Source organism: Kryptolebias marmoratus, linkage group LG17 (assembly GCF_001649575.2).
Source record: "Kryptolebias marmoratus isolate JLee-2015 linkage group LG17, ASM164957v2, whole genome shotgun sequence".
In the NCBI taxonomy this organism is placed as follows: domain Eukaryota; kingdom Metazoa; phylum Chordata; class Actinopteri; order Cyprinodontiformes; family Rivulidae; genus Kryptolebias; species Kryptolebias marmoratus.
The window spans coordinates 24,318,651-24,343,586 of record NC_051446.1 but is presented as its reverse complement, the minus strand read 5'-3'; the positions used below and the strand labels follow the sequence as shown (position 1 = coordinate 24,343,586).

The window sequence follows — 24,936 nt, the reverse complement described above, 5'->3', positions numbered from 1 at the left end:
AAGTGTATAACTGTACAGAAGAAAACACTTAAGTTTCTTAAGATGAACCACATAAACACATAAAAATATAAGCTAAAGCTGCCCAATTATTCATCTTTTTGTTTTAGGCTTTTAAAAAATAAAGTTTGAGTAATCACAAATATGAATTTGAGGAGGTAAAAGAGGCACTTTTGCTTCTGGGAAGATTTAATCTGTTCAGATTTGTTGTACATAAAATGAGATGAGCTAAATTTGCATTTTCTAAAGACTTAAAGACAAACATTGCAAAGTTTACAGCATAATGTATGGTACAAAGTTATTATTTTTCCAATTTTAAGTTTAAAATTATTGATACAGGACTTCTGCTTGAAATGTGTTGAATTATGGAAGCCATAGTGTTGAAAATAAATTCTCAGAGGAAAGGTTTTTATACAATTTATCTTCTCATCAACTTTAAGCTTATATTTAAAGAACAAAAAATGTATATTTTTGCCTTTTAGTTAGTGATCATTCTGGAATAATCAACTTTACTTTTCTTGTTTTCACATTTCCTAAATTAGCAAAGAACAAGAAAAACTGCATTTCCTGCAAAACCACAGCGTGAAACTAGTTCAAGTTAAAAGTAGCAAGATGCTAACTACAAGCTGAAGTAGCAAAGAAAAACAGCAAGTATGCTCAGATTTTCAGTAAACAAGACCTCAATGTGTTTCTAAGGAGAAGTTTTGGGCAAGTTAAATATTTAAAACATTCTAAAAGTTGCGAAAACTTAAAGTCATATCACCCATGTGGCTAAAACATAATATTCCCCAGTAGCTCTGTGAGAGGCATGTTTGGGTTTGTTTCTCTTTATTGTGTTCATGCTTCACAGCTGCACCTTACAGTGATTTGGTTTCTCTATTCAGGTTGTTTTGTCTTCAGATTTTATAGTTTTCTTATCCAAATCAATCAAGGGGGCGGCTGTGGCTCTGTGGTTCAAGCAGAGAGTTGGAGGTTTGATTCCACCAGTGTGTGACATGTTGAAGTGCCCCCGGGCAGCACTGAACCCCTCATTGCCTCTGATGTGAGCCCCATCTGGGCTTGGAGGGGAAAATAAGGGACGCCAATCTCCTGTCTGGTAAAGAGGTGATCAAGAAACCAACCCTAGCCCCATCGGTAGATTGATTCATTCAGATTAGCTTTGCAGAGATGTAGTAGAGTGCTGGATGAATGGGTTAATGAGGGAACAGATTGTGTTGTAAAGTGCTTTGAGGGCTAAAAAGGTTCTATATAAATACTTTCTGCTTTGCTATTTCTACTCCAGTGCTGCCACCTTCAGAGTATTTTTGGTACATTCAGCTTCATTCTGGCCTCTAGGTTTGACTTTTTATATTTGTGAAAGCTGAAACTTCTTAACCAGCTTCAGCCAGCAGCTTTCAGCACACAGTTTATTCACATAACTTTTTTTCTGGTTCTTTATTCATTTATATTGTAAAGCAAACAGTAATATATATAAAAAAAAACAAAAGTTGTAGTGAGTCCTTAAAGTGAACTGAACTGAAAGGAGTCTTGGAGCACCCGGCTGGGAAGCAGGAAGTTATCTTTATAGTTTCTGACAGGAGCTTTATGACACCAGGAATCTGAGCTGGTCACACTCTTTCTCCCTTTTTATTTTGGTTTCAGTTGCAGAGATGTGTTGCTGGCCTCACGTACACTTCATATATATCAAGATGACGTGGTGCTTTGTGGGAAAACATCCATCCCTGCAGAGCTGAACCCGTTCCTGTTCAGCAGGTGAAAGGAAGTCTCTGGAGTTCAGACGTCACATCTGTCCAACAGCTGGAGACATTCCTGTTTTCTGATGGCCTGATGTTGTGAGCGTCCAAACCTGGGCAGAGTCCTCCAGCTCATCCTGTTACAGAGAACAGACATACGGGAAGAAAAATACAGAGAAGTTAATTGAAATAAAATAGAAAATTGTAGTATTAACAGAGCTTTTAATATTCACGTTTTCCACATATTATTTGCTTCTATTTCTCAAATTCTCCCCTCCTGTCTGTAGATCTGTCTATGCTTATCTCTAAAGAAAAGGCAAATCAAAAATAGAAATCACCTTGAACAACTCCAGGATCTCCAGGATTCCCAGGTCAGAGGAGTCCTTGTGTCCCTGAGAATTAAGGATTCCTTTCAAATGTCTCTCACTGATGTGAAATCCGTGCCTTTAGACAAGCACTGATAGATTGTCTTACAATTTAAGGCCAGTCTCAAAACAGGTCCTTGAACCTCCCTATAAGGTAATTGGCTCCATAATGTGTCTGATCTATTACTGTGTTTGTAATGTAACCCGGGAAAAAAACTACTACTAATAATAATAGTAATAATAACAACTATAATAATAATAATACATATAAAGTAGTTGGAGTGCATAAAACGTCCGGAAACAAGAAAAAGAAGAAGAAAAATACAGTAAAAGAATGTACACAATGAGCTGTGTGAGCTCCATTTGTATTTGACAGCGGTTTCTGCGTAACGTGCGTGATGACGTCAGGCCACGTACACAAACCCCGCCTCCTTGCACGTCGCTGATTTCTGTCGTTTTGTCAGCGAACTGGAGTCTCACTTGAACTGGAGTTTCAAAGAATACAACAAAGATGGCTACACGGGTGAGTTTATTTTAGTGTGAAAGTTGAAGTTCAGTCACAGACGCCCCACGATGGGAAAATACTGACTATTAAACCCGACTTTTATTCGGAAAACCTGTTTTTTAACACGTAAAGTTAGCTAGCAGCGCACGAGCCTGTGTGGCAGAACTAGTTGTCACTCAAACTTAGCTCAGCCCGGAAGACGGATCTCATGACCGGAGTCAGTCTGCTTCTGTTGCTTCTCTAAATATATCTAAAAGCTGTGGTGTTTCTTTTATTGAACGACAAAGCTGCAGAGTTTATCTGTTAATACTGCTGTTAAATTCAGTGAACAACAACAACAAAAAAAGAGATGCTAATGGCTGTAAGAAGCAGCGGTGGGGTTTAAATGCCAACAGGAAGTTAGTGTCAGTGGCTAAAAGTGCACAGAAATAGTCCTAAAATAAACTGGAAAGATGCTGAATGCTGGCTGACTTTTCCATTTAAGCTCCTGCAGTGTAAACAAACTGTTTTAGTTTCCTGTTCAGCTTAAAATGGAAATAAGTCTTTATTATACAACAGCTTGTCAGTGCATGGTTAGCAGCAGTCATACATTCAAAAGTTAATTTAGTTGTTTTTGGTGATAATAACATCATAAAGTATCAATCATTTCAACTTTAAGTGTCAAAATAGTTCTGTTAAAAACCTTTAGACAATTTGACAGACCCTTTGCTGCACTTTAAATGTGTCTTTGTCATTTTTAGCAGGTGGACTGGATGAACAGAAGCTTTTTATTTAAAGTGTGTCTAATGCGAAACACAAATGAGAATTTGTTTTGTTAATTTTACAGCTGAATGATGGTAACCACCATTTACGCCAAATTATGTCAATACACATAGATGCTTTTAGATATTTCAGCTGTTTTATAAAACTTTAAATGGTGTAAATATGGACCTGTTGTTTCATTTTAATTTCACAGTGTTCACACGTAAATGTTGACCTGATGGGATTCAGTTTGGTGGTATTATTTGACTTTTATCAAACAGATTTGATCCTGTTTAAACATAATATATTATTATTATTAAATAGTTTTCTCCTTTTGCTTGACTTTGGGTAACTCAAATGATCTCCTTTGTCGTTTTTGTAGTATATATGCTTTTAAGAATGATTTTATTATTTTACTTCTCCATAAATGTGCCCTATAAAGTGAGAACTGACTATGCTGATCATTTTACTGAGAATATATCCAACTTTTCTAGTAAATCTAAAATAAAAACGTCATGAGGCGGGCGTTTAAAATTTAGCTAAAAATGTAAATGTTACTGCAGCTTATTTAAACATTTATAGTTTGTTAACTCATGCGTAAATGGGTGCAATAACATGAATATCTGAAGGTTTAAAACAAGGCAACGGAATGAACAACTTAAAATATTTGTTTTAAATGTTTTCAGTGGAAACTTCCTCATGGAGTCACTATTTGGTTGTTTGTGTTTCAGATGCTGAAGGCGGTTCGATGTCCCACAGAAGAACTGTCTCTGACTAACTGTGTCGTAATTAATGAAAAGGAGCCGAACTTGGAGCAGTAAGTAGTTTTCTGTCTTCTGAAGGCATCATGTGGCGCTGCAGGAACCTGCAGGATGGTGGTCCTCCAGAACCAGAACCAGGACTGGACACCACTGCTTTAAGGAATATTAGGCCTTTAATTCTAGCATGTTTTCATGAAGCTTGTTGCAGCCAAAGTGCTCCCTTTGTTAAACCTTTGTGGTGTAGGGTGCATGTAAAGTATTGAAACCATAAAAAACCTGATGTTTATTACCAGTTTTTATTCTTGGATGTGAAGTCCTCATGACTGCCAAGCTGTGAAAGAAACCCAACTGGAATAATGTTTTTAAAAGACAAAAATCTGAAACTTTTCTTGATGTTTTTTGCGTCTTGATTTGTGTCAAAACCAACATCTGGATTACTGCTGGTTGTGTGCTCGTTCTTTGTGATTAATTGAGTTTTGTTTTTTTGTGCTGTTGTGTTTTTCCTCTGCAGACACGTTTCTGTCTACAACAAACACGAGTTTGTGTTCACCCTGAGGATGCATCCTGAAGTGAGCGTCGGCTGCATCGCTTTCAGTCTGCCGCAGGTACGGTTCTGCAACGCCACCAAGGAAGCTCAGAGAGGCAGATTTACTGAAAACATTTTAATGTGTTTAACAGCCTAAATCCACTTTTCTTTCTTAAAGAAAGCAGCTGAATAGACCTGTTTGAGTTTCTGTGAGCTTTTTGCTGAACTTCTTTGTCTCAGTCAGTCTGTTGCTGCTCTTTTTCCTCTGCCTGCTCTCCATCAGGACACAGGTACTGCTGGAACCTCAAGATGGTCTAATTTCACAAGAATTAAGCGACACACAATCAGGGTGACTCATTTGGGACATAGAAACTCTCTCAATCCTCCACATCAAAAATAAGAAGGCGTTTAACTGCTCATTTAAAGGATGTATTCTGTGAAATAAGACCACTTCAAGAGGAATGTTAAATTGTGATACGTGTAGTTGTCTAGTAGTTTTGTGGAAAAATGCTTGCCTTTTTTTCTGCATTCTCTGTATTAAAATATGTTTTATAGTTTAAGAAAATAAACAGAACTAAAACAACTATTCCCTCCTTTTTTTTGCAGAGGAAATGGGCAGGCATTGTGCTCGGAGACGACTTCAAAGGTGAGCTGAAGGTGACCATTTTTACTTCGAGCTTCACTTTTTGGCCACAAAGGGGCAGTATGGGATCAAAACTCAGCTAAATAACTCATTTATTGTCTCACACAAAAAAACGGAACTAAACCCCTAAAAAGTAGCTGGAACTTTGGCTAAACCACATATTTATGTTGTATGCAAACTAAACAAACGGTTTAAACTCATTTTTCAACACGAGATAATCTCAGTTTAAAAGTCTGGCATGAAAGGCAGCAGGCGACTGCCAGGCCTTTAGTTATTTATAACTTTTACACAGAAACCCACCCTAAAATGGACAAACTATAACTTTGTTTTTTAAATATAACCTTGCCCTCCTTGTGTTTTTCTCCTCACAGTAACAAACTACAAGTTCGACAAGTCCAAAGGCTGCATCAGCAACATGACGGTGGAAATCGACTTCCTGCAGAAGAAGTTTGTGGACACTAACCCCTTCGACTCCGACAAGATGGCCAAAGAGTTCCTGCAGCTCTTCAACAACCAGGCGTTCACCGTCGGACAGCAGGTTCTCCTGCACTAATCCTGACCGCCGTAATGTTCGGCCCAGATCAGTTCTAACCCGGTCCTCCTTGTTCTGTTCACAGCTGGTCTTTAGTTTTATTGATAAGCTCTTCAACATTGTGGTGAAAGATATTGAAACCATGGACGCCAGCATCTTGAAGGGAAAACCTGCGACTGACGGCTACAGAAAGAAGGTACCTCAAGGTTTTTCACACTCAAACAACCTCCACACACTTTCCTTTTCATTCCTCAGAAAGGATCGATTTTAATTTCCTCTTAATGATCCCCATCATTTTGGTAAAACCTGACTGAAATGTGTCTCAGACTGACGATCGTCTTTCCTGCTTCTTTCCTCAATTTAAAGGTTGGTTTGTTGCTGGCGAACAGTCAGGTGATTTTTGAGAAGTCGGAGAACTCACCCATTTTACTGACAGGTGAGCGAAGCCATTTATTCTTTTAATTATACTGAAAAACAAAAACTCTAAATCATAAATAAACAATCAAACGTCTTTATTTCTTAGAATACATTCAGGTGCTAAAACCACAGCAAACTTGACTCTTAATTATTAGGAAAAAAAAGGTTTTACATTACAATCCTCTAATGTAATTATATTTGTCCCCACAAGGGGGCGCTCTATACCAACTTAACATTTGATTGACAGGCGTGCAGAATTATACTGAGCTGAGCCACTTCAGATGTTATATTTTGTTACAGCTATCAGTAAAGTTTTTCTTCTTTCATATTAACTTTATTACAAGTACTTTGCTGTTTTTGGAATTGGGTTATAAGAACATTTGCTGCATCCTGTTTGTGATAATTAGAAGCAGGGAAACAGGAGGGAGACGTCTCTTTGACATGTACCTGTAGGTTTGATGTTTTCAGCCTCTCAGTTATTAATATTTCTTCCTTCCTGAAGGGAAGTCTAAAACCCGAGAGGCTCGCCAGTCGATCATCAGCCCGGACTGGAACTTTGAGAAGATGGGGATCGGAGGCCTCGACAAGGAGTTTTCAGACATCTTCCGCCGAGCGTTCGCCTCCCGAGTCTTCCCTCCAGACATCGTTGAGCAAATGGGTGAGTTCGCCTCATTTTCAGAGCTTCCGTTATTTATTTATTCGTCTGTTTTGTAGCTTCTTCCCCTCACACTGAGACTCAGACTGTTGTTTGTGTGGTGAAGATGTTTCCTGAAAGCCTGAAAGTCTTCCCTTTAAAGGCAGGAGTTCCCTACCCTTTTTTCCTGGATGCCCTTCTGCAGGACTTGAACCCACAAATAAAATGAAACTCCGTGTTTTGCCTGTTTGGTTGCAACATTAAATTATCTCCCTGGAAATCCTCAGTCAACACTTAATCAGCGAACAGCCTGGTTACTCACCCTAATAACTGTTTAGTCTGAAAAGCTTTTGTCCAAGCTTGCTGACTAACTCAGTAAAACACATACTTTATTAGCAAGATCATTAAAATGTCCTTAGTGAGATTTTGAAGTTAATTACTTAGATAAATATACAAAATCTATTTAGTTCCAGCCAAACCTTCACAATAATTTAGTCTAATTTTGTGTGATGTGAGTTTTTTGTTCACAAAATGAGCAGAAAAGATGATTGTTCCTGCAGAATTGGTAACCCCTCTCTTAGGAGTCTCAGTTTGAAAAGATTAGTTATAACTTCCTAACATAACTCTTGTGTTTGCAGTTATTAGTGTTTAATCATTGAGTCAACATGAGGGCAAACAGAGGATTGTTGTGCCGCCTGAATCAGCAGAACTCCCAACGATCAAACAGCCAAAGCAGTGTCCTTTATGTGTGCCTGGACCCGTGATTAAAACCCCTGACAGAAACCTCTGCACACACTCATTAATAAACCTCTGACGGCTGTCAGATTACACGATGATTCAGTTTCCAGAGAACGGCAGCTCGTCCTAATGAAAACCACCATGTAGACCTCTTTGTGACTCATCTACATAACCCTTCCTTCCCACATCTGCACACAGTCACGTCTGTCGTAATCCTTGCTCCTAGAACCAGAAGTCTTGTGAAAACCTGTTGTTAGGATCTTTGGGAAGGGAAAATACGCAGCATGCTTGGAGCTCATGGAGACTGTCGGTGCTTTGGGGCCGCGGTGGTGTCCTGCAGCGTGTGAGCTGACCTTTAGTCGGGTGGCTGTGTGCAGAAGCTGGCCTTTGGCTGCAGCCAGCTGGCCGTGGTAATGAGATGGCGTGCCCTGATAGAGCATCCAGCTAAGGGTAAAGCTTTAATTGGTAGGCACGGGGCTGCAGGTGGTGACAGAGGGAAAAGTTTCACCTTGTCTCCCCTTTGCTCCCAGAGAGGTGAAAGAAGACAGACAGCGGCTTCAGTGCTTCGTCTCCCAAAGCACCAACACAAGCACTGAAGAAGCCAGGCCTTCTTCTCCCCGACTCTCCCACCTGTCAGCCTGGCTGCTTTTCCCTCAGCGGGCCGAAATGGCATCTCAGATGCTTATCTGGGGCCTCTCAATTAGTCTGGGCTAAATGTCATTAAACAGGTGCAAAAGGCCATAAAATGAGCCACACTTTAAACAGGGTTAGGTCGAAGGCTCACTGTCTCCACGCGCTTGGACTTTAAATAAATACAAAACAACAAAACAAAGAGGAAAAATCAGTTTTCTGATTAGAAGTGGAGCTCAGGGGTCTGCAAAACTTAAAGATCAGTTTGTTAGCCTGTTAGCCACATCATTCATCCAACTTCTTCTTTTTCTGAAACCAAGTTATCCAAATGAGCCTTTTTTAGTCTTGCTGAGTTAAAATTAAGAATTATTTATTTCCCGCAAATATAAAATGAGCTCATGTAGGCCTGCAGAGTTCAATGTTTGCATTTATAAACAAGAATTTGGTCTTTTTCTTTGCTCCAACATGTAAATTTACCAATAAGTATCAACAATCTGTTTAATTTGTGAATGTAACAAGCCATGAGCGTCAAAAATACCTCAAATAAATACTTGAAATGTACTTTATCACTTTGTATATTAAAGCTATATAATTTGAGTTTCAGTTTTTGATCTGAATTTACTGAAAGAAATGAACTTTTTGAAGATATTCTAATTTATTGAGATGTGCCGGTATGTCAGTAAGACACTCAAAAGTCCTGAAAATTCACATATAAATATCTTAAATGTGACTTTTGAGAAGGTGGAAGAACCCTGCTTCCTTTTTAAAATGATTTTTTTGTGTTTAAACAATCCATCCTTTAAATCAACCCTGAGTTTTCTCAGCTGCTGCTGCAGATTCACTGTAAATCTTCAGGTTTTGTTGTAAATTGTTGCTTTTATTTTCATGACTTTTTAACAGTTATCTACAGTACTGTCAAAGTTACTACACAACCCACTGTTTGTTTTAAATTGGGCTCTAAAAGAGGCAGCTGACGTTTCCTTTTCCTGCCTGTGCCTCCAGGCTGTAAGCACGTGAAGGGGATCCTGCTGTACGGACCCCCGGGCTGCGGTAAAACCCTGATGGCGCGGCAGATCGGCAAAATGCTGAAGGCCCGGGAGCCGAAGATCGTCAACGGCCCCGAAATCCTCAACAAGTACGTGGGAGAGTCCGAGGCCAACATCAGGAAGCTGTTCGCTGACGCAGAAGAGGAGCAGAAGAGGGTGAGAGGAGAATCGGTTTTATGTTTCATGCAGAAAAATCACCGTCACAAAGTTTGTTCAGAGCATTTCATCTAAGAGGGGAGAAAAAAGTAATTTCTTCAGGAGTGGAGAGATCTGCCCTTTATCCAGGCGTAGCTGTGTGTTTGTAGAGGGAGGGGGCAACAAACCAGCAGTGATTGTTGTGTTTAAAGGAGGCGACACGAGCGGTGAGCCTCACTCTGCACCACCTAATGAGGGGCTGGGCTCTCCTTGACCTTTTACTAGGCCTCACACACACACACACACACACACACACACACACACACACACACACACACCTGCTTTAAATGCTACGTCACAGCTGACAGGTCTGTAGATGGAGGGATAACCCCCCACCCTGCTGCTCCTTCACTTTTTACGTCTCTTTGTAGACAATCAGTACTTTTCTCGAATCAGTTTGAGGAAAAAAAAAGTCTGTATTATCTGCTGAGTCACAACAACTCTCAGAAGGAATAAAACTGCAAAAAAATGAACATTTCATATTAAAAATCATCCTGTTCAACTCCATTTGAAACCATCAAAACAACATTTATTAAAGATTGTGTCTGCAGTCAGTGAATACAATTAATATAACTTTAAAAGGAGTTTAAAAACATGTAATGTGTTGCCTTGTGTTTTATTAGACATTTAAGTGCCTTAAAGAGAGACTGAGGTTTTCTGTTTTGGGGTTGTGTGGAGTATCTATGAAGAGTCAGTGTCTTACATGCAGTTTGGAGAATCGGGGACGTTGTGACCAAGTTTACAGGTTTGAAACAACTTTTTAACCAAATGAACAATAAAGTAATATATGAATGTTTCTGCTGAAGGTGGCAGCAGTTTCTGCAGGATAAATAAAAAGGTAGAAATCAAATAAGTTACTGAAAAGCTCAGTAAAGAAAGGAAAATTAGGACTTTTAAGCAGCTATTAATAAAACTACATGCTCCTAAAAGAGCTCAAGTAACAACCACATGATCGTTTTTAGTTGCATTTAAATTTTATTGATTAAAGTTAATCATTCCAGATTCACAGAAACAAGATATTGATGGTTCATGTTTCCTTAAATCAGAAGTTTGTAAGTAAAATATGTGACCAGATGCCAGCTTCCAGGTGTGTTTGTTTAACTGTGAAAACAGCTGAAAAGCTTTGCTGAAGAAGCTGAAACAAAGTTGTAAAATCTGAAAGAAGCTGAACACTAGCTAAAAGCTAAAAGGAGCAAAATGCTTCCTAAAAGTAGCAGAAGGCAAAGCTGAAAGCAACAAATGGTTAGCTAAAAGTAATAAAAAAATAGCTAAATGCTAGCTAAAACCTAAAGTAGCAAAAGGCTGGTGCAAAGTAGCAAAAAGGTAGATGGAAGCTAAAAGTAGTGAAGGGCTAGCTAGAAGCTAACAGTAGCAAATAGTGGCAGAATGGTAGGTAAGCAAAAAAATAGTCTGTTTGCTGAAACAGATTTCAAAAAGAAACTCGATCTCGAAGGAACTGAGATCTGTACGTATTTCTATCTAAATAAAGTTAAATATTTAGAAAAGTTAGAAAAACCAGAAGTCACAGCAGCCGTCTCCTGAAAGAGTGAAACACGAACGGCTAAAACAGCACAAAGTCTGCAGAAGTAGTGATTGCAGAAAATGTACTAAAGCTAAAAAACCAGGAAACCAATCGTGTGAACTCAGCATTCAGACAGAGAGAGAAATGTGAACCCACCTTACAGCCACTTTGTGGTTTAATAAAACGTTTTTTTAGTCTGTAACCACGTCATGTGAATGATCTCCACCCAACCTGATTGATATGAAAACGTGTTTTTGGAGACCTCCCTGCTCGTGAGCGCAGATGTTCTAATGTAGCAGCTTCTTCACAGCTTCACACGTTCATCTTCCCCCTCCTCCTCCTCAGCTCGGTGCCAACAGCGGCCTACACATCATCATCTTCGACGAGATCGATGCGATCTGCAAGCAGCGAGGCAGCATGGCCGGCAGCACGGGCGTCCACGACACGGTGGTCAACCAGCTGCTGTCCAAGATAGACGGAGTGGAGCAGCTCAACAACATCCTGGTCATAGGTGAGGACACACTCCCGTTCTGTCTGCGTTTATATGAACTAACATAAACTTTCACACTCAATAGAGCCGCCAGTGTTATGCCTGAACATCTGCTCTTTATCTCATCTGCGTCATTCATCCTCTTCCTCTCGCTGCGCCTCCTTCAGGCATGACCAACAGGCCCGACCTGATAGACGAGGCCTTGTTGAGGCCAGGAAGACTGGAGGTGAAGATGGAGATCGGTAAGAAGTAACAACTCACAGATAAGGTCCCACAAAACACTGTTTATTCCAAGTAGTTTATCTCAGTGAGCTGGAATGAGGATTTATTTCAAATTAACGATGACACGAAGAGCTAAAGTAATTATTTGAATATTCTAATCCAGAGTAATGTAAGCAAATTGTTAGATGGAGGTACTTTTGCTCTGGTTAAAAATGATTGTTTCGTTGAATTTTGCTTTAAAAAAACGAGGCAAGTTCATCTGTTTATTGTATTCAGACATTAACAATTAAATTCCAGCCTGAAACGGAGAGGAGAAAGCCCTCAGCTGTTGAGACGAACCTACAAAGTTCAGGTTCCAGCGTCTGCAGACCTCTTGGTTCCTGCAGGTCAAATGTTTGCGAGAATTTGTTTCAGTTCTCTTCTCTTTTCAGCGTGTTTATGGTTTATAGTCAGCACAGCATTTGAGTCATTTGCCTCCTTTACACAAAGTTGAGTTAGCAAGCAGTTCTCAGAAAGAGAGGTACATTTTTTTAATTAACAATTAAGGATAAATCAGTCCTTCTTTCCAGAGTTTTGGACTAAGATGTGGATAAATGATGCAGTTGAAGCCATTTTTGTCAAATCTTTAAAATAACATTATGTTGAGCTTCAGTGACAACTACAACACAATTTATCTCATAGTTTGTAAAATTGACTGGCTTTCAGCCATTTTTGTGGGTTTTTCTTGGCTAATTTGCTTTGGTACCCAGCTTAACTGGAAAATAAAAGGCTTATGTGAGCGTTTTAATAAATAATTCAGAATGGTTAAAGATCCAACAACAGGTGTCAGAAACCAGAAAATCTACAAATCGTAGTTGGGGTTTCAGGAGTTGAAAGGTTCTCTCAGAGGGCACAAGGCTAATCTGAAAACCAGTTTTTTTTTTTTTAAATTAAACTGCTTTCCTTCCTCCAGGGTTACCAGATGAGAAGGGGCGCATTCAGATCCTCAACATCCACACGGCCAAGATGCGCCAACACAGCCTGCTGGCCGGCGACGTGGACATCAAGGAGCTCGCTGTGGAGACGAAGAACTACAGCGGCGCTGAGCTGGAGGGTCTGGTCAGGGCTGCTCAGTCCACCGCCATGAACAGGCACATCAAGGTCCAAACCCTCAAATCCTCATTCTCATGCTGCGTTTGCTCTGAACCAATAATCAGAAAAGTGTAAAGTCAGGTAGGCAGGTTGTGTATTATGTGCCCCCCTTTGGGTTAAGTGTGTTATCAGGTGCGCTGGCTCAGATGAGGTGAAGTGTTCCTCCCCCAGCAGCAGATATTAGAGGGTGATGAGAAACGGCGAGGATGGTCTGTCTGTCTGACCTTTCTGCCTTGAGGGGGAGCATTGTCTTCTGACACATCTAAACGTAGTTTATCTAAAAGGGGGGCACAGAGTTTTACTGACAGGCTTTCTCCAGAGAAACGCTTCGGTTCCTTCAGAAACTTTGTTCTTGTTGAAACCTGCTTCAGCTTACTTGTTTTCCTCTGATCCTTCTAGCTTCTAACTAGCTTTTTGCTACTTTTAGCTTCTTGTTGGCTTTTTGATAGTTTTTGCTATGTTTAGCTTCTGTATTTTTAGCTAGCCTATTGCTACCTTTTGCTTATTTTAGCTACCTTTTTTCTAGCTTGAGCTTCTAAGTAGCTCTTTGCTCGTGTTTCCTTTACGTCGTTTTTTTGCTACATTTGGTTTTTGGTGAGTCTTTTGCGTCTTTTAACTCACGTTTAGCTACTTTTGGCTTTTAAAAAAGCTAGCGTTTTGCTTCTTTTAGCTTTAACAGCTCAGATTCAGCTTCTTCAGCCAAGTCCTTCAGTGCTCAGTCTTCTCACTGCATGTAGAAAAATGCAGTTCTCCTTGTGTTGTCTGTCTAAGAGTGTGTGTTGTGTTTGTTTCTGTGTTGTTGTAGGCCAGCAACACGGTGGAGGTGGACACTCAGACGGCAGAGAAGCTGCAGGTCAGCAGACTCGACTTCATGGCGTCGCTGAATAACGACATCAAACCGGTAAGTTTCTGTCCGCCTCTCTTTGTCTCTGACAGGAAGAACAAACTGCTCGAACAACTAATAATGTTTGCTGCTTAAGTTTCAGATTAGGAAAAAATCCTTTGTGTGTTCTTGATGTTTTTACTGTTTACCTGTTTTGTTTTTCTATTTTTAGCTTTTACTGAGATGTTTGGCTTTTGAGCACTGTAAGGAAGGTTTTACATGTCAGAGATGTTTCATATTTAAAAAAAAATAAAAACGCCGAGGTTTTCTCTTTTCTCTCTTCGCTTGATCAAACGCATTCGAAGATTCACGATTTTGTCCGTCTCCTGCAGGCGTTCGGAACCAACCAGGAGGACTACGCCAGCTACATCATGAACGGTATAATCCGGTGGGGCGACCCGGTGTCGGTGGTTCTGGAGGACGGAGAGCTGCTGGTCCAGCAGACGAAGAACAGCGATCGCACGCCGCTGGTCTCTGTGCTTCTGGAAGGTGGGGCGCAGGAAACCATTGTTGGCGCCTAACGAATTCGTAAAACGTTTTGTAGCTGAACTCGCTCTTCACCCTCAGGCCCGCCGAGCAGCGGGAAAACGGCGCTGGCGGCTAAGATCGCAGAGGATTCCCAGTTCCCTTTCATCAAGATCTGCTCTCCCGACAAGATGATCGGACATTCTGAGATTGCGAAGTGCCAAGCGATCAAAAAGGTTCGACTTTCAGAGATAGAGCCAGATCAAGTTAAAAACCATGTGTTTTTGTTTTATTTCTTTAATATACATCAAAGTAGAAGAGAGCTGAATTAGGTTTTATAGCAATTTATACAAATTCAGTTTTCATTTCCCAGATATTTGAAGATGCCTACAAATCCCAGCTGAGCTGCGTGGTGGTGGACGACATTGAACGCTTGTTGGGTAAAAACCTTGTTGATTTATTTATTTATATATCAAAACGTTCAGCTGATTCAGGAGACGGCTGCTGTCACTTTTGTTTTTTTGTAACTTTTATACTTTTCAGAATATTTAACTTTATTTAGAAACATTTTGCCCATCAAATAGGTTGAGATCTCTTCAGTTCCTTACAAAACACGGTTCTCTGTTCTGCTACTTTACCTTCTAGTTACCCTCGGCTACTTTAGCTTTTACTGCATTTAGCTTCAAGCTACTGGTTTGCTGTTTGTTCTCATAGCTAGCTTTTTAGCATTTAGCTACCCTTTAGCTTCATTTCTTTCAGCTCGTGTTCTGCTTCCTTTAACTTTATTACACTGCATTTTTGCAGTTTTTTCCATTAAGACATGCTTTTAATCAGACTTCCTGTCTCTGCAGATTACGTTCCCATTGGGCCTCGCTTCTCCAACCTGGTGCTCCAAGCTCTGCTGGTGCTGCTGAAGAAACCGCCTCCAAAGGTAAAAAAAAAGGAAAGAAAGCTGTAGCTGTGTTTTCTGTTTCGGTCTCGTCCTGGTGCTGTTAGTCTTCAGATGGCAGAAAGAGGGCAGCAGATCTTCTGGATGCCAACACAAAGTCCTGCGAGGAATTGTTGGCGGTCTCTGGCTGCAGTTTTCTCCTGTGTGTGTGTGTGTGTGTTTTGCCCCGGGGCCGTTGTGTTCGCAGTGAATGGTGGCGACAGAGACCCATTTCTCATCGTTCCTTTGGTTGTAGTTTGTCTCCAGTGCCAGTTTGTGCGCGCCTGTTGTTGTTGTGCTTGTGAATGAGGGTATGAGCCGCTGTGTGGCTGCATGAGAAGTGGCGCGGGGCCTGGTGCTGAATGCCTGGCTGCAGCGCTCCTCCGGGGTTGTAAAGCGCTGGGCCCAGCGGGGTGCCTGGGGCCGGGGGAGGCCGGGGGGACACGGAGGAGAAAGGGCTCTGTGAGAGAGCCAGGACCTGGCAGCGCCGCCGCCTGTGTGGCACCTCATCTGCATGCAGCATCACAACCCCCCACGCCATGGGGGGGCAGCCAGCAGCCATAATCCCCCTGTCTGCTCACCAATCTTCCTCCGTTGTCTTCTCCTGGTCGTCCTCCAACTCGCCGGCTTAGCACAGCTTCGATTCTTTCCCTCCTCTTTTGTCTTCTCTGCTGTTGTTTTCTGTTCTGTTCTGCTCGATTCTTCAGTCTTTCCTCCTTTTTGTCAATATTCTTTCTGTTTTTTGTCTTAGCGCCTGTCAGCCCTCATTAGAAGCAGCCTAAAATCACACAAATATGAAGGGAAAGAACAGCCGAAACTATTCACAAACAGACGACAAAATGAGATTATTTCAGAAATATTTGGACTAAAATCTTCACAGGAATCAAAACTGGTGGTGAGGGAAAGATCCTAAACTTAAAACCAAACAGGTGACAGAAAATGGACCAAAATCAGCAAAACGTGATGCAGACCAACACATCACAACTAAGATTTACTTATTTATTGTTGTTGTTTATTTCGGTCAGTGGTTCCCAAACTTTTCAGCTTTTGACTCACAAAATAAAAGTTGAATAAAAGACCCGTGACCCCGACTGGCTGAAGTATACAAACATTTAACAAAGAGCCTCAAACATGCAGGTTTTTATGTCTTTGCAGCAGCTGAGGCTCAACATGCTACTGTTTCATGACTCCAACTGGTTTAGGTTTAACTTTCTTTCTTCTCTCTGTCCCATAATTATGTCCAGATCACTTTATTGACTAAATTAAAATGTACTTTTGTGAATATTATAGACTAAAGAACTTTCTAATCCTTATGAATCCAACACCAGCAGTTTGGTTAAGATTGACAGACGATGTCCGAAAAGGATCGTGTTGTAATCAAACATCCAGCCTTCTGTCTGACACCATGAGTGATTAAAGCAGAACTCTGAACCCAGACTGCAGGTTTCTGGGTTTAGTCTGAGTTACTGCTGGAATTAAAACGATCAGGCAGGTTTAGGACGTGTGTCTCTTATAACTAATGTCAGAGTGAAAACCTGTGCCTGAGGATGGCAGAAATATTGAAAATGCGAGTGTGAGGAAGCCCTTAAACAAATAAAAGACTTCCCACGTGACCGTTTGACTCTACAGAACTTCCTGTTTGCAATCAGATAAATAAAACTGTTCACTTTCTCTGCAGCAGGAGAAGGAAAGCCATCCGATAAACTGAAACGAGGCGACGAATGTGTGAAAATGTAGAGGAATGAACTGAACGCTGCTCCTCTCTCAGGGTCGGAAGCTGCTGATCATCGGCACCACGAGCCGGAAAGACGTCCTCCAGGAGATGGAGATGTTGGACGCTTTCAGCACCACCATCCACATCCCCAACATCTCAGGAGGGAAGCAGCTTGTCGAGGCGCTGGAGGTGAAACATAACAACAGAAATGTTCTCCCTCTTTGTCCTGAATACACATCATTTACAAACCTAAACGCTGAGATTATCAGAGCATAGATGAAAGCTGTTTTTAAGTATTTGCAGTAAATGTTCTGAACTATATTTTATGGTGATTAATAAGTTTCCTTGTTTCCTCTCCACAGCTGCTGGGCTCCTTCCAGGAGAAAGAGCGTATGAGCATAGCTAAAGCTGTAAACGGCCACAATTTGTTCATCGGGATAAAAAAGCTGCTCATGCTGATAGAAATGGCTGCGCAGGTAAGACGCTGACGGTGTCTTTGCATGTTTGAAAACATTCCTAGAGGTGAGCAAGAAAGCCTTTTTAACAGCTCAGTCACCACGACACGTTTAATGTCAGACTGTTGGTGTGGTCTGCTCCTCCTCTTCCTCAACATCTGGTTCTCAGCAGTCACCAGTCCCTCTGACAGGGACAGAAGAACCGACATCTGGGAGTTGGAACAGAAACCTCTGGCTTTGCTGATGATTTGTGTCTGGTTCCCAAGCTGCTGAGGTTCTAAAACCCAGTTCAATCCAGCTGTTTTCATCTTCACCTTAAAGCCAAACGAAAAAGCAAAGAAAGAGTTTTAAATTCGGCTCCTTGTCACCAGCAGCTTGTCTCAATTTGTTCCCATTTCTTCAGTCAAATCTGTAGAAAATACCAAAGATAACAGTTTTACAGACATGTTTTAGTATTTTAGCAGCAAAACGGAGATTCGCTGAGAGCTGTCAGAAAAAACCCCTCAACATTTACCTAAAGAGTGATGCATCTCTCCGGTCTTTGCTGCCTGACGTTCAGAAACTGTTTATCTTCTTCAGATATCTAAATAAATAAATAGATGGATGGAATATTCCTACAAAAGTCTGCTGCTTGGAAGTAATAAATATAAATATGAATAAAATGGGGAGCTGTGTGAAATCTGTCCAAATGTGGGAACAGAAATGAGAGCGAGGAGTTTTTTTTGCTTTTATTTTGAATAACACTGCACCTGCAAACATTTCTGATGCTTCTTGGATGATTCTTTTCCTTTCTCCAGGATCTAAATGATCCTAACGTTAATTCCTTGAAGGAATAGCCTTTCGGTGACAGCGGTGAGGCTGAAAAGACGTTTTTATTGCTTTTGTTTTTTTGTCTGCCTGTCATCTCCTCCCGACTTTACGTTGAGGATGTGAGACGGCCGTTTGTTGAGGCGATATAATTTCTGTGGTATGTTCTACAACCCCCGCCCCATTCTGCACTGAAAGAAGTCTGAACATGTTTCTGTCTTCTCATGTCTCACATCAGCTTCTCCACACAAACTGGGGGTAAATTAAAGGACTTTAACGCTTCCATCTAAAGTAAAAAGTGAATATATTTGATTGAATTTGTCTTTCAGATGGATCCTGACTACAGGGTTAGTAAGTTCCTGAGTCTCCTGAAGGATGAAGGAGCGTAAGTATTCACTTCCTGCTTCGCTGACACTGAACACTCGCTCCTCAGATGTGTACATTTTGATCATGGCATGAAGTATGATTAATACTGTCCGTGTTCTGTGTTCCCCTCCGTGCAGACTGGGGTCGAACTTCGCAGCAATCTAGACTCGCTGAAGAAGAGGCATCCTTCCATGGTGAGATTGCAGAGTCGGCTTTGTGTTCAAAGATTAGAGACAGATCAACAACAAATCTGAATGATTTAGCACCATCAAAACGGCTCATTTTCTCTTAAGCCGGACAGTTTTCTTGCAGCTCTGAGTTTCCAGCTCGTCTCAAAGAGTCGAGACACGATTTTACTTCAGTTTAACTCTGAGACATGAATTAAATACACCACCGCAGGCTTCTGGTGGCTCAGGAGACGCTGCTGAAGGTTAGCTTTGGTGAACCGTTCGTACATAAAACTGTTCAAGACTTTTTGTTTTTAATTCTTAAACTTTCCTAATTATTTCAAATGAAATTCCAGATAGAAATCCACGGAGATCTTTTCAGCTCTTATAAAAACAATGTTTTCTTTGAAATCTGCTTCAGGCTTGCTGTATTTTTCCTTCTTATGCTACTTTTAGCTACTGTTCTGCACCTTTAAGTTTTTAGCTACACTTAGCTTTAGCATCCATTCTGCTACTTTCAGCTTCTGATTTGCTACTTTTAACACTTATTTTTCTCTGTTTTCTGTCACTTTGAGCTTTTAGCTCATCTCAGCTGGTATTCTGCTCTTTTTAGCTTCTGTTCTGCTCATTTAACTGCCGTTCTGATGCCTTTAGCTCCTGTTTTGCTCTTTTCAGCCTGTGTTCTGCTTGATTTAACTTTACCAGCTCAGTTTGAAGCAAATTTAATGAAGTTGTTGAGCACTCATCATTCACGCTGCATTTTAGCTCGAGCTGTTCTCTGATTCAGCCTCTTAAATCCTAATAAGCTGCAAACTTTCTGAAAGTTTCTTTAAATCTATCCCATGAGGACTGATAGACAACAAACCCCGGCTTCTGTTGCTGCTGCAGGAGCTTTCTCTTCTCATCGCAGCCTCAGAGACTTATGGTATAGTTGGCGTTCCTAAAAATAGGTCGAGGAGACAGGTGCTCTCCTGCGGCAACACGCCTCCTTCGCTCGTCTGTCTTCTCTCACTTTTCTTCGTGTCTTCTCGCTCAGACGCCTGAAAGAGGCTGGCAGGAATCCATCCCTGAAGCTCCACCAGGCCACCGTCTCCTCTTCAGCACCGTGTGAAATCACAGAGACGAACTCTTCATGTTTGTGTTTTGTGTTTGCTGATGGCTAAGGCTGTAATCTACCACGTCCCCGACGCTCCTCTGGGATTTTATTTCGATCTGTCGGGGCAAACGAGGCACTTCCGTGGCAGGAGGAGCTCGTGCAAACACTAATTATGTTTGTTTATCCAGGTTTTATTTGTATGCTCAGTAATCGAATCATTCCAGGACACCGTGCTCTTGTTGGATCTTTTTATTGTATGAATAAATTAAATGTTGCTAACAAGAAAGGTTGTAAATTATTGATGAAACCCTCTGACACTGATCAGCCTTAACATTTAAACTCTGCCAACAAATCTGGAGACTTTAGTTCCTTCAGTACATTTATTTTTATTTTTTAAAAGTCTGGGTCTAGTCCTGAGGGTTTAAAATAATTTCAGATAAAATGACTTTGTTTTTGTCTGAAAGAACCATATTTCTTTGTTTAGCAGCTTTTAAGCCTGTATCTGACTGTTTATGACTAAAATGAGACAAAATTAAGAGAAAATAATTTTTTCCACTGATTTGGAACTTAAGACACGTTTTTGTACGCACCTAACTGTGAATGATTTCCTGCAGTTTTATTTTGGTGCAAATAAGAAACAAAAATTACTGAATTATGACTCAGTTTGATTACAATTTATTCTCTTTTTTTGTCTCCAGTCAGTCACAGTTTAGTTTCAGAAAAGGTCACCTAACCCTCCCGAAGTTGTCTCTCGTTTCTCACGTTTTCTGAGTCAAGATGCCGACAGCGACTCGGGACTTTTTGAAACTGAGACTCGTCATTTTGGAAACTCTGGAACGCCGTCGGCAGCAGCTGCAGCTCGGCGAGATGTTGGCTTTAATGTGGCAAGCTCGTGATGGAGGTCAGTGGTTTTAATGTTATGGATGATCAGCACAGAGCTAAAAGGGAAATATCTAAAGATCGTTTGATGTCTGAGATACAGAAGTTGGGATATATTTGATAAAATGTGAAAGTTTTTGGTTCATTTAATATAAAAAAAACTGCAGTTTTATTTAAAAACCCCTGTAGTTTTTTTTTTCTTGGTGTTTAAAATACTCTATTACTTTGAATAAAAAAGATTGGTCCTTAAGTTCACTATCAGTAGTTCTTGTGTTTGTAACAAAGATGTTGTAATTATGACTCAAGGAGGAGTGAAAGTAAACTGTTGGCTGCAGATGTCTGGATTCATCGTTTTTTAAAAGCAACTAAATGCCATTTTTATTTTGATTCTGCAGAATCTGAGTCTTTTAATTAAAATGCTGGAGGGATTATAATAAACCTTTCAGAAGGTAATTTAGAGTCAACCTGCTGCAGCCAAGTTACCTTAAAAACACAGAAGTGGCTTCAGTGTTACAGATATGCAGCTAAAATGTGGTGTGGTAGTAGCTGAGAGTCGGTCTGAGTGTCAGGTGGTGTTAAACATTAATATCAAGGTTTCACCAAAATGGCTGCAACTCCATCATGATGATTAAAACAGAATTCCAGTTCTTTAATTGGCTCGTAACGATTGGAAGCCATAAATTGGCACAAAACGGTCTTAAAGAAATAGTTCAGCTCTTTTAAATTGGAGCAGTAATATCTTACCTGACGCAGATTGCTCTCCAAACAGCCTACAGGTAAGATGTTAATTATTAACCGTTCCACAGAACAAACACTGAACTATCCCTTTTTAAAGGTGAGGTTATCGTTGTGAAGGCAAAACATGAAACGAGACAAACTTTGTTCTTCAAATATATAATCTTAGTTCAGTCATACAGATATATACATTGTATAATAAATAATAATTATAAAAACATAACATTTACGATTATAAAATAAAAAGGGAATTATTCACTTTGAAACATTTGTACAAAACTTTGGATATAGCGGGACAAGTGGGAGGGTGGAGGGGTGGAGGATGCTGCAGCTGCCTCTGCTCCGAGAATCCAGGAAATCAACCAAACTTTCACTTTACATCGAGATTAAATTATATTTTAGAAACGGGGGCCTTTTTTCTTGTCCACAGCTTGACAAACTGCATTCTTTTTATGATTTATTGTAACAGAGTAGGCTTTCAAAATGAAGATAGGCAGATTTGGACCAGTTTTTTAAAATTTTGACTAATATTTATGCTTTTTAAACCTGGACATGTCTTCCTGCTCAGTCGGACGGCTCTGGATGTAAATCTGCTTTTAAGACACGTTCAAACCTTAAGCCAGGGGTCTCCAATCCTGGTCCTCAGGGCCACCATCCTGCAGGTTTTCCTTGTTCCTCTGCTCCAACACACCTGATCTGAATCAATGGGTGATTAACAGGCTTCTGCAGAACATGAAGAGGTGATTAAACCACTGAATCAGGTGTGTTGGAGCAGAGAAACAAGGAAAACATGCAGGATAGAAGCCCTGAGGACCAGGGTTGGACACCCCTGGCTTAAGCGATGAGACTGCGAGCGTCTGTGACTCTCAGGAGGAAACTGAGAAGCGAGACGCCAGCTTCCTTCGTGGTTTTGTTGTTGGAGACGACAAACAGGAAGCAGATGAGCGTCAGAACAGAAACAAACTGTTCCCCCAAACAGCCTCGACTCAAAGTTCTGGAAACTAAAGTTAAGAAAGCTACAGGGGCAGGAAGCCTTTTCCCTTTAATCCCAATTTATACCATATTAGTCTTCAGTCTTCTTTTTGTTTTAAATGAAGCGCACATCCATGCCTCTGCTGCGTTTCTCAGCCAAACTGCAGGATAGTTTTCCAAAACAGTAAGGCGGGCGTGTTTTAGGGTGTACAGACAAGAACACAAGTTCATAAATCAGGCTTCAAGAATACTTCAGCTGAAAAAAATAAAAAAATGAAAGAATGAAGGAGGGATGAGAGAGCCAATCAGAAGCTTCTCTACCCCATGCTCTGCACATGTCATCACTTGTCTCCCATTTTCTTCTTTTTTTAAAAACTGAAAAAGTTTGAAATATTTATTTTTAGGATGAACCTCTTGAAGATCAGGACTATTATCAGATGCGCTAAAGCTTGACTCAAGTATGATGCGTACATTTGCTGTAAATAATCTTCTGTTGCATGAAATCTCTGGAAATCACAAGTATTTTACAGGTTGATCTTCCCATTTTAAATATGATGTTGTGTAAAATGTAAATGAAACAGAAAGCAATGATTTGCAAATTTGAAACCCATACTTTTTCGACAATGGAACATAGTAAACATATCAAATGTTCAAACTAAGAAATTGAACCAGTTATAGAAAAAAAGAAAAAGGTATTTTTATTTTGTGGCAGCAACAAAAGACTTCAAGTGTTATGAAACAGCTGAAGGAGCATTTAGTAACTAATTAGTTTAATTGGCAGCAGGTCAGTCAGAGGACTGGAGATAAAAATATTAATTTAGAGGCTGAATCTGTCAGAAGTAAAGATGGGCAGAGGTTCACCAGGTTCCTCAATGGGACTTTGAATCTCCCATCATCTGTAGAAACCTCTGAGGTCAAAGGTCAAGGCTGGTTCTGGTTCTGTTCTGCTCAGGAACACTGTCTGTAAACACAGTTCACCATGCCGTCCACAAATGCTGCTTAAAGCTCTATCAGGCAGAGAAGAAGCCAGATGTGAACAGATGTCTCCTCTGGACCAAAGAGGAGAACTGTTCTGAGGTCAGCCTGCCTCTCTGATGGTATGGGGGTGCATTAGTGCCTCCCATCCAGGACTGTTGAACAGACAGAATGGGACAACCTCAGGTCCAGATGTTTACAGATGCTGCACAGAGGGAAACGTTTTTTGAGGTGTGGTGCTTCCATCAAATTCAACATTACCTTATTTTTATTCAAAGATTGGTCCAATTTCTAAAACATTTGATGTTTACTATGCTCCTCTGTGAATAAAATATGGGTTTATGAGATTTGCAGATTATTGCATTCTGTTTTATTTACAGTTTACACAACTTTTTTAATTGTGGTTGTAGTAACAAAGACATCATTTTCAAAACAGAAGAATTTGCTCATATAAACAATGCAGAGATTATTTTTTACCCTCCTGGAATTAACTGAATAGTGCATACATGTACATGTGTAGGGTTGTTAGTCAGAGGAATGAGCGCGCCCCCCTCCTGCATACCTCCAGTCCCCTCCCAGTGGTAATAATTCAGAAATGCAAGGCTATAAAAAAAAAATCACACTGTAGCATATATCTTCCAGACTTCCCAGTTGACTGACTGGAGCAGCAGTCAGTCAGCAGAAAAAGGAGCAACTCTGAGGATTCAGCTCAGTAGTTTACATAAAGACAGGACTGTGGCTCATCCGAGGCCCACCTGCCCACTCTCAGTTCAGTAGTTACAAAACGGTGGGTTTTCTGTAGCTGTCGAAGCGCTCTGGATCACTTTAGGTGGTTTGGATTAAATAGAAAAAGGAACAAAAACAGCTTGAGTGGCTGGAGGGATGAGGTGTTAGTCAGAAGAGTTTTACTGCATTAATCTCACAGGTGAAAAGTGTTACTATACATGCCACGAACAGTGTGGGCATGGAGGGGGGGGGAAATAAATAAAGACATGGGGGCGGGAAGGGGGGGTTCGGACAGTCTGCTGCAGAAGAATCAGCTTCTGGTTGGAATCACCCATTAGAGCCTGAGTTATGGGAGCGGGGAGGTCGTGCAGGAGTCGGGTTGAAGGTCCAAGCAGTCAGTTTGTTTTTATTTTATTTGCACGTGTGCACGTCGTAGACGCGCACGCACTCCTGGCAGCTGACGTAGCAGCACCAGTGGAAGATGCAGTGGCACTTCTCCTTGCGCTTCTCAGTCCGGGTGTTGTGGCCACGGCCGCAGCACAGGAGGTCGCAGCCCTCGATGCCGTGCGACGACACGTTGCAGACCCGGTCACGCGTCCCGAACGAGCCCGTCTCCGAGTTGGGCTCGCAGAAGTTGGGCGAGCCCTCGTAGTAGACCAGGTCCCGCTCTGTGGGGTGCTTGAAGAAGGCGTACTTGACCCGGAGGGTCTCCACCCAGCCTCGAGACTCGCGGTGCTTCTCCACCACCATCTCCGAGGCGCTGTCGTACTTGTCCTTCAGGTAGTCGCCCAGCAGGCGGAAGTCCGGCTGCGCCCACCAACATGTCTTCACCTCACAGCTTCCTGAGAGGCCGTGGCATTTACAGCGCAGGTGCATGTGGTCCAGGATGGTCTGAGGAACAAGAAGACACGTGTTAGGAAACAATGAAAGCAGGGTGGGG

General features: G+C 41.2%; 2 protein-coding genes across 2 annotated transcripts in view; one reads left to right on the top strand and one right to left on the bottom strand.

The window, feature by feature from the left end:
* The first annotated feature begins 2,513 nt into the window (after positions 1–2,513).
* LOC108245926 (vesicle-fusing ATPase) lies at positions 2,514–20,094 on the top strand. Its single transcript, XM_017433185.3, has 22 exons — positions 2,514–2,618; positions 4,073–4,158; positions 4,614–4,707; positions 5,235–5,274; positions 5,643–5,809; positions 5,889–5,999; positions 6,170–6,239; positions 6,723–6,878; positions 9,225–9,424; positions 11,331–11,496; positions 11,643–11,717; positions 12,650–12,837; positions 13,634–13,729; positions 14,044–14,200; positions 14,279–14,412; positions 14,550–14,616; positions 15,028–15,107; positions 16,873–17,007; positions 17,181–17,294; positions 18,410–18,465; positions 18,584–18,640; positions 19,650–20,094. Exons 1-21 carry the CDS (start codon positions 2,607–2,609, stop codon positions 18,609–18,611), a joined length of 2,232 nt encoding a protein of 743 aa, XP_017288674.1. The 5' UTR covers positions 2,514–2,606; the 3' UTR covers positions 18,612–18,640; positions 19,650–20,094.
* A 3,529-nt stretch (positions 20,095–23,623) lies between these two features.
* wnt3 (wingless-type MMTV integration site family, member 3) overlaps positions 23,624–24,936 on the bottom strand; it is a 22,937-nt gene continuing 21,624 nt past the window's right edge. The window contains exon 4 of the mRNA XM_017438435.3: positions 23,624–24,887. Coding sequence (XP_017293924.1) covers positions 24,408–24,887 — 480 coding nt within the window. The 3' untranslated portion in view covers positions 23,624–24,407. The remainder of the gene's footprint in view (positions 24,888–24,936) is intronic.

Bases quoted from the DNA above. Each gene is read 5' to 3' on its own strand.
- LOC108245926 (XM_017433185.3), top strand. The intron at 14,617-15,027 runs GTAAAAACCTTG...CTGTCTCTGCAG, and splicing joins CGACATTGAACGCTTGTTGG to ATTACGTTCCCATTGGGCCT. The intron at 17,295-18,409 runs GTAAGACGCTGA...TTTGTCTTTCAG, and splicing joins TGATAGAAATGGCTGCGCAG to ATGGATCCTGACTACAGGGT.